Source organism: Lipotes vexillifer, unplaced genomic scaffold (assembly GCF_000442215.2).
Source record: "Lipotes vexillifer unplaced genomic scaffold, Lipotes_vexillifer_v1.1 scaffold555, whole genome shotgun sequence".
Classification (NCBI taxonomy): domain Eukaryota; kingdom Metazoa; phylum Chordata; class Mammalia; order Artiodactyla; family Lipotidae; genus Lipotes; species Lipotes vexillifer.
In genome coordinates, this window is record NW_006772693.1 from 308,447 (window position 1) to 317,823 (window position 9,377).

General features: G+C 42.2%; 1 protein-coding gene across 1 annotated transcript in view; it reads left to right on the forward strand.

Annotated features, from left to right (window-relative positions):
* The window catches only part of HECW2 (HECT, C2 and WW domain containing E3 ubiquitin protein ligase 2), a 246,869-nt gene that overhangs the window by 213,474 nt on the left and 24,018 nt on the right, over window positions 1-9,377 (forward strand). The window contains exons 21-22 of the mRNA XM_007447815.1: window positions 5,348-5,500; window positions 7,570-7,668. Of these exons, the coding sequence (XP_007447877.1) occupies window positions 5,348-5,500; window positions 7,570-7,668 (252 nt within the window). The remainder of the gene's footprint in view (window positions 1-5,347; window positions 5,501-7,569; window positions 7,669-9,377) is intronic.

The window sequence follows — 9,377 nt, forward strand, 5'->3', positions numbered from 1 at the left end:
TGAAAGCAACTAGGGAGGATGAGATCTGAAAGGTTTTCTTGGGTCCCTGCTTATAAAATAACCAGCAGCTCTTAACATCTGACTGATCTAGAAGTTGTTTGGGGTCCTAGGCTTGATCATTTATTCCTCAGAAATTTGTAAAGCTTCAAGTGAAACTTTGTGGTGCTGCTTGTTTTCTTCTAAAAAGAGACACTTGGGCTTCCCTGGTGGCGCAGTGGTTGAGAGTCCGCCTGCCGGGGACGCGGGTTCGTGCCACGGTCCAGGAGGATCCCGTGTGCCGCGGAGCAGCTGGGCCCGTGAGCCATGGCCGCTGAGCCTGTGTGTCCGGAGCCTGTGCTCCGCAGGGGGAGAGGCCACAGCTGTGAGAGGCCCGTGTACCGCAAAAAAACAAAAAAAAAAACAAAAAAAAAACATTAAGAGACACTTGCAGGACAACCTAACTGATCCATACCATGCTGGAGAAGGGTGCTTCTGTATCTAGGCTTTGGCTTGGTATCACCAGGTAAAACTTTGTCATACTAATTGCTCACAAAATTCCTTACTCACCCATCAGGTCTTCTTAAGTGGCTCAAGAACCAAAGCCTTGCTGCTATAAATATCTGAGGTTGAATCAGGTGTGTAGACCATTTGTGCCTGAACCTACTTGTAAGAAAGCAGTCTTCCAGAAAACGTGTAGGAAATGATAGTGAGACTTCCCAATGACACCATCCTCTTTCATTTTATAGTCTACTTCCTTTGGAATACTTGGTAAATTTTAGTTGAAAATAAAGAACAGGAGAATAAAACTATTTATTTTAACAAATACTGGCTGCTACTAACAACTCGGGTGGTGTCAGCCCAGCAACGGGATGGTTTTTAAAATGCCTTATCAGCACTTCATGGGGCTCAAAACGACATTGCCACCCTAAGGACATCTGTGCTTATTCCGAAATGGCCTCAGATGCAGCTGTTGTGTGGCTACACACCCGTTGTCCGGAGTTTCATTATTTCCATGCCAAGTCTTTAGCTGTGGAACCAACCTAACTGGCAGAACAGGAATGTAACAAATGAGCCCTGTGATATGAGTCATATTAACTATTTATATGGAAGAGGTTGCTAAGACAGGAAGCGCATGCATAAGGTATCCTGCTGGGACACGTCTTATTGAATTAGGTAGACATATGTAATGTGTAGTCAACAACCTGCCCTCAGATATGCGGTTCTAAATTTCAGATTATAATCAAATCAAACTTTAAAAACTGTCTTGGCTTTAGAGTGACTCTATCAGTGCTGCTAGAGTTAAAAAACAGCAGATAAAAGCCTGAGCAGTTGAGGAAGATACATTTCCCTCCTAGAGGAGCTGCTAGCTTTGTTCTCTCTTGGGATAAAAAGGAGTTTTACTTTTCAACTTAACGCCTCAGGGAACATTCATTGTATCTTTAGCCAGATTTAGTTATCATCATGAAAAAGGAACCAATCAGTGAGGTCCATCTTTGTTGTTTTAACAAACTTTACCATATTAGAAGATATTAGACTTGGAAAAGACAAGGAGCAAGCTTTCTAAGCATAATTCACTTGAGCGATTTCTGACAGTGTTTGCTACTTGGGTTGTCTCTTAAGGACTGGCATGACCTATTAATGCATTGAATATAAGGCAGACTTGTGCAAAACTGTTCACTCCGCTAGATGTGAAATAACAATGTAAATTATATTGATTTCCTTTAGAGAGCATCAGACAGCTCCACTCAGTGATTCAACAATATAAACTGATCCCCGAAAGACATAGTCCCTGCCCTCAGTAGGGTTACAGTTTAGATGTGTGTCTGGTGGGAGGCAGACACATAGGCAGACAATTATAAGGTACTATGCTAAGTGAGGTATTATTAAAACACTGAGAGCTGAAGCTCAGTGAAAACCTGCTGTTTCTAACTGAATGCCACTGTTTAATTTTAAGCAGCTAAAAACCCATTTTACTTATACCAGTTGTCTCTTTGTAAGAAAACTGACTCACAGAGTGTTTGGCTCATGTTTCAGCTATCTGTGACCTTTATCCTCCTGTGCCTTGATTGTGTCTGAAGGTTTCTGCGGAGCAGGGACCCCGCAGGCCAAGGCTCACTCACGGTCTCACCCTAGGGTGTGTGCAACTCTCCTGGAGGTTGTATACACCCTAGGGTATCGTTGTCATTTTCTCTTTCCTTGAAGTGATCCTCACTAAAGAAGAGGGTTTAGGGTAAGTCAGGTTTTTTAATAAAGCAGCATTTTCCTCCTACTTTCTTCTGTAGCAGGGGTTGACAAACTTTCTCTGTAAAGGGCCAGATAGTAAATATTTTAGCCTTTACAGACCATACATTCCCTGTTGCACCTACTCAACTCTGCCATCATAACAGGAAAGCAGCCCCAGACAACACATAAACAAATGGGCGTGGCTGAGTTCCAATAAAACTTTATTTACAAAGCCAGGGGGTGGGCCAGATTTGGCCCTCAGGCCATAGTTTGCCATAAGCAAAATTGTTTTGCTTATGAGCATTTAAAATTTATTGAAGGGTGAGCTGTAAGGAGTAATGAACATTACACTTGGGATCAGGAACCGGTGTCACGACCTGGATCCTGCACTGCAGCTTTCATTTGATACAAGTCAGTGATTTCCTTCAGCCCCAGTCTTCTCAGTGAAATGAGGGGATGAGCGAGATGACTGCTCAGATACCATTGATGGCATTCTCTGTTTCTGAAGAGACACAGGGGTCTGAAATTCACCATCGATAGGAAATTTAGAGATGTTTTGCATCCACAGGGATCCAGGTAGACTGGAATCATGAACTCAGTCTCACAAAGTGAAATTTAGTAGGAAAAGTATAACGTCTAGTACTTAGGTTTTAAAAAGATACAGTGAGGGGCTTCCCTGGTGGCACAGTGGTTGAGAGTCCGCCTGCTGATGCAGGGGACGCGGGTTCGTGCCCTGGTCCGGGAAGATCCCACATGCTGCGGAGCGGCTGGGCCCGTGAGCCATGGCCGCTGAGCCTGCACGTCTATGCTCCGCAACGGGAGAGGCCACAACAGTGAGAGGCCCGCATACCGCAAAAAAAGAAACAAACAAAAAAAAGATACAGTGACGTGCAGACAGTATGGGAGAGTCCTAGGTTAAAGAAGCATAGGTGAAAGGTTTGAGCTGATGACTAGTTCATGATGAGTCAACAAAGTCAAGTGACTGCCCCACAAGGCAGAGTGACATTAAGCTGCATTAGTGGGGAAAAGTTCCTGGAAGAGAGGTCAAGAGCCCTTTCTAAGTTTTTGTTAACGAGACCACACCTTGAGTGTTGTGATCAGCATAGACACCGCCCCTTAGGTCAGACTTTGACACCTGGAGAGTGTCCAGAGCAGAGGACCAGTGTGGTGAGGGAATTCCCTACCCTGCATTGAGAGGAGGTTGAAAGAAGTGTCTGTGTTCATGAGTGAGGAGGGTGCAGGGACCAAGGATATGGAAACTGCTGAACTTAGAGTTCTTGTAGAAAATGACTTTTGAAAAAAAATTTACATCTTTAGCATCTAGATTAATACCCAGAACATAATAGGCACTCAAAATATTTGCTGAAAGAAAACCTCTAAGTATGTGAAGAACGTTCAAGTGGAAAAAGTATTCTACTTGTTCTTGGTGGCGTCAGAGACCACAACTAGGACAGTGGAAGGAAGCCACGAGACGCTGCCTTGGTTTCGGCACCAAGAGGGGTAGCCTGCGTCACTGTACCTGGCAGGCAGCCGGAGGGCTGCTTTGGGAGCCCCCCCCCCCCCCCCCGCCACTCTCTCTCCAGCTCCCATCCTTCCTACATTACAGTATATTGCCCCAGAAGGCAGTTCTGTCATGTCACCTTAAGGCCTCTCTGGCCTTGAGAGTCTGCTGTGTTTGCATTTTTCTGTACACATAGGTTTCTTGTCAGTCTACACTCATATCTCCCAAAGTGCAGTGTGGACTGGTGAGGTGTGAAATGATTGTAGCTATTACATAGACTGACATTTTTTATTTTAATATTTATGTGTTTCTTTTAATGTGTATTAGAAAAGATATAAAGCTAGCACATCATAATTCCATCAATATTGTATAAGACAAGGCTACATTGGAAAAGCAAGTAAAGCTAGAAATATTAAGGAAATGGTAGTGCGTATATCGCAAAAACTGAGAAAGTAGTTAGGTGGATAGCTGAGGTCTGTTCTAAGTAAATTCTATTAAACTCTTGTCTAAGACATATAAAAGCCATTTCATTTTTCTTACTAGTATTCCAACTCTCTCTTCTACCTATAATAGGATGCTTTTCTCTATCACACAATCCCGTCACCACCCAAGACTCAGATGATTTCTTTGTCATTAAAAAAAAAAAAAAAAAAACAGTAATGCCCACTGGAGGAAATTCCATAAGAGGAAAAAAATAGAGTGAACAAAGGAAGTCTTATAAAATCCCACCACCCCAACTTATCTGTAGCTTTCATTCCCCCTTCAGAATTCCTTCCTGTCTTTGAACTCTTGTGTAAACTTTTTATCATAGGGTAGATGTACTGTGCATTTTTCATTTTAAATTGAGCATATCAAATTGCTTTATTGCAAACTCCTCTTTGCTGTGTTTTTTGCTCTCAGCATTTTTGGCCACTTGTCATTCCTCAAACCTCACACAATCATTTCTCAAACTTTACTTTGACCCTGATGTCTTTGAAAGTAAAATGGAATTTACACTGTAGTTCAGGCGCTGGAGTTTCAGCCTCTTCTCCAAATACCTTACTGAGGAAGCTTTAGACACCCTCACTTTTCTTGTTTATAGTTTTCCGTGGCGTTTTACAATTTAAAGTTTTCACATGAACCCTATCATTCCATCTTTTGCCTCTGATCTCCCTAGGAGGCCTTGTATCTGTAATATCCTCTCACCAATCCACTAAAGTCTCTTTCCTTCCCCATTTAAAAGTGTTTCAGAAATCCATGAGGACTCCATGTCCCATGGCTGATGCCCTCTGGTTTAACTTGCTTAAATAAAGCATTCCCACTGTACTCTCTCTCCCCATAACCTGGCTCTGGGCATTTCAATTTACCTTTTTCTGCATATTTATACAATCAAATTATTAGCATACTGCCTATCTCATCCATTATCTGATATGTAGCTTTAGTTTTAGATATGCTCCATATAAATGTCCATTATGTTATTTTGGGTCAAAACATGTTTGAGATCAGAAATCATGATCATTCAATGTCCAACGTTTTGGACAATCCTGGTATGTGGATAATTAGACTTCTAAGGAGTGTTCTGTAGAAAGTTGAGCACTGTAGAAAATGTGCCTAATAAATAGAAAAAAATAATAACTGGTTGTTCTTTTTGTGAATTTTTTAAAGGCTGGATTACAGTGGACCTTCCAGAGAGTTTTTCTTCCTGGTATCCAGAGAACTCTTTAACCCATATTATGGCTTATTTGAATATTCAGCCAATGACACATACACAGTACAAATAAGTCCCATGTCTGCTTTTGTAGACAATCACCATGAATGGTAAGTATTTTTTTTCTTCAACACTTTTCTTCAGCTGATTTTCTGTGATATTAGTTTTTATAGGAACCCACACTTCTTTTTTAAACATTTTTTCCCTTGGAGAAAATCATATTTTCAGTTAACTATCTCATTTGACTCTTGTTTGTGTTGTCAAATTTAATATACAGGCAGTCTCCAAGCTAGGAATAGATTATGTTCCATAAGACCAATTTTAAGTGAGTTGGGTAGAATTCAAAAGTTTTTTTCCAGTGAAGGAAAGTTGCGGGTGATGTTAGGTTCCCAGCAATACCCTAATTCCCTCCCTGCAGCTTTGGGCCACTCTGAGATCTGACGGGGGCAGGTTGGGGGTGAGTAGGGGAATGTCTTGACCCAGAGGTCAGGCAGCTTCTGGAGCAGCCCTTGGGGAAGTGGCTAACACTGGGGGAGGGGCAGAGGAGCTGGGCTGTTGGTGTTCTAGGGGGAGGGAGGGCAGGAGGATGGGGTGCCCTGGAAGGTGGAAGAGAATGCTGGCAGGCAGGCAGGCAGGCAGGCAGGAGTGCGGAGTCACAGCAGTGGCCCCTTACCCTAGTGACTGGTTCAAGTTTGTAGCCAGAAATTGCCCCTTTCCTAATTTCTCACACAAAACCAAGGAAAACTGGGCTAGGATTCCCATCTGGGAATTATTTATTCTGAAAATCCCGAATTGCACTCTTTTCATGACATTTATTTTTACATGCCTGCATGTATAGACTTGAAGTATCTTTATAACCCCTGTTTGCTTGTTCCTGTTCATTTTCACTATAGTAACAAAAAAGAGAACATGAGTACGACTCATGGAAACAATTTCTTTGAGTCATGAGGTTAATATTGGTGGGTGGAGGGCATTAAGTTTTAAGACTTATTCTTCAAATTAACTTCCGTTTAACTACAATTTGGAGTCCTCCTAAAAGTAGCTATGGCAGTTATACTAACATAAGTGGATAAAGAAAAGCAAAGCTGCTGGACATTCATCTTAAAATGGTTGCCTAACACTAAAATTACAAATGAATAGTATGAACCTCAGTGTGGATTTACACTTTTGGAAGGCACCAGGCTTTCAAAGAGCTAGAAACTTGAATACTTCCGAAAAAGAAAATACATGGACATCTCAGCAAACCCAGTCGTGACAGATACATTTAATAAACTTTCCGAAGTGATTCAGTATAGAACTGAGCACTGAAATTTTAAAGAACAGAATGTCCCATGAGGAAACTCCCTCAAATGTACACATGCATAATTCTTGGATTGTGAGTTATCATCAAGAGAGGGGTTTGAGCGAGAACAGAAATAGGAACTTTCTCACTCTGAGACTGGGCTTTTCCTCAAAAGGGAATTGCCACTAGGTTTGCATGAGAGAAATCCTGCTAATATTCATGCAAGCAAACTACAAGGGGACAACATTTTTCCTACCACCACTGGTCTCATTCTGTCAACATTTCTTAGAAGTGATATAGGGAAATTTCACTGCCATGCTAACAGGAAATTCATGTTGGCCATGTAGGGTGCTACATGGTGGACATTACTGACACGGGGTGAAAGTGGAGCAGTATCTCTCTGAATATCAGAGTGAAACAGATTTCTTCTACAAGGAGATGTGAATATCAGCCTAATGAAGACCCAGCCTGCAGTGCACACAAACTCTCATGGACAAACTTAGATGATTAGAGCTGGAAAGCATTCTTGAGAGCAAATAGAACTGTTCAGAAATTGCTCCATGGGGCTTCCCTGGTGGCGCAGTGGTTGAGAGTCCGCCTGCCGATGCAGGCGACATGGGTTCGGGCCCCGGTCTCCCTGGTGGCGCAGTGGTTGAGAGTCCGCCTGCCGATGCAGGCGACATGGGTTCGTGCCCCGGTCCGGGAAGATCCCACATGCCGCGGAGCAGCTAGGCCCGTGAGCCATGGCCGCTGAGCCTGCGCGTCCGGAGCCTGTGCTCCACAACGGGAGAGGCCACAACAGTGAGAGGCCCGCGTACCACAAAAAAAAAAAAAAAAGAAAGAAAGAAAAGAAATTGTTCCATGATGTGTAAGCCATCTCCTGCTTTTCCTTCACAGGTTCCGGTTCAGTGGTAGGATCCTTGGTCTTGCACTAATTCACCAGTATTTGTTGGATGCCTTCTTCACACGGCCCTTTTATAAGGCTCTTCTCAGAATGTAAGAGTGTTTTTATTGCTTATGTAATTAGCATGTAAAGAATGTAATATTTCCTTTATCGGAAAGGGTCTTTTGACAATGTCATTTATCTGCTCACTATCTCAAATCTATTATTACTTACTTAATAGTGATTTAGATTTCTGAAACTAATCAACTAATATAATTTCAAATGTGGTTACTGGATTTTTCCAGCTTCTGTTCCTTTATTCCTGTCTTGCTCCCAAAGGCTTAGTTTTGCTCCACTCTGAATAATTCCTTCTCATTTGTTGCTACACATGTGTCTTCAAAACACTTGTACTTCAAATACAGTGCTGGAATTCCTGTGGTATTAATGCCGATTATTAATAGAATAGTTGTGGCTTAGTCTTGGTGACTCACAGCCCCCATCTTTCACAAGATGCATTTTACATTTTGCTTTATGCAGACTTTCAACTGTTTATTCTTGGTTCATATTTTCATTCTTTTTTTTAAATTTGTTTGTTAGAGGTGTGTAATATTTTTAAAGTCCCATATTTATCTTGAGATCTCTCCATATGCAAGACAGTAATTTACGATGGCAGATAAAAATTTAGCATTCACAGAATTTTTTCTTCATTGTTAGCACAATGAAAGATTACAATTATTGTGAAATGTAGAGCAAACAGTTTCTGTCCTAGAATCAGTAGTCATTTTCAAGGCTGAACAGATGAAGGCAACTATCTGTGAGGGTAGTAGCTCAAACTTGCAATGAGAAAACACAGAAAGATTGCATGGCTCTGACCAGCTCATTCCTTAACCAAGGCCATGTATCTGCTTTCTGTAAAAATAGAAGCCTAGAGCTCAATTGAAAGCAAAGTATTTCTAATGGTTCTTAAGGAGGGTCAGTAGGAAGACCTTTGCCATCCTCCCTTTTGGTATATGGACCAGTGAAGTCCTGGGCACCTGTACATTGGCTTCTGCCTCTCTGGTTCTTCTGGCCCATGTGCATCTTCCCATTTCATTGCCTTATCTCTCATTTTCTATTTAAGCTTCCCGAAAGAGTAGTCTATACTGACTGCTGACACACCCTCAGCACATTTTAGCCTGGCTTTTTTTCCCACCAATAACCTATGGAAGCTTTTAAAGAATGTTTTTTAGTCTTTATCTTAATAGACCATTCTGCTGCTTTTGATACTGTTGACCCCTCCCAACCCCACCACCCATTTCTCTTGCGTTCTTCCTTCACTGGCCTGTGTGACACTGTGCTCTCCTGGTTCTCCTTTCACTTTTATGCCTCCTTTGTGGATGTCCTGACTTGCCCTTAAACCTCCATGTTCCTGAAGCTTCCATTCTTGTCCCCTTGCTTTTCTCTCTCTGTGTGCTCTCATGGGATATCTCTTTACCTGTCTCATCTACTCTCCAATCCGTACCCACAGACATGATCTCCCTTGAGTCGTAGGCTCAAGCGGTCAACATTCCACTGAATATCTCCTCTTGTATGTCTCACAGGCACCTCAGAATCAACATGGTTAAAACTAGACTCGTCAATTTCTCCTGACCTAAAAATGTACCTTCTCCCTTATGCCCAGTCACAGTTCAAGGTGCCAACATTCTCAAGTCACTCTGGTCAGAAATTGGGTGTCAACCTCAGACAGGGATGGTGAACACACAGCACAATTTCTTCTCTTCCCCACCTCCCACCCCATTCCCATGGTACAGGTCACAAATCATTTAGGTACTTTTTCCTGCTG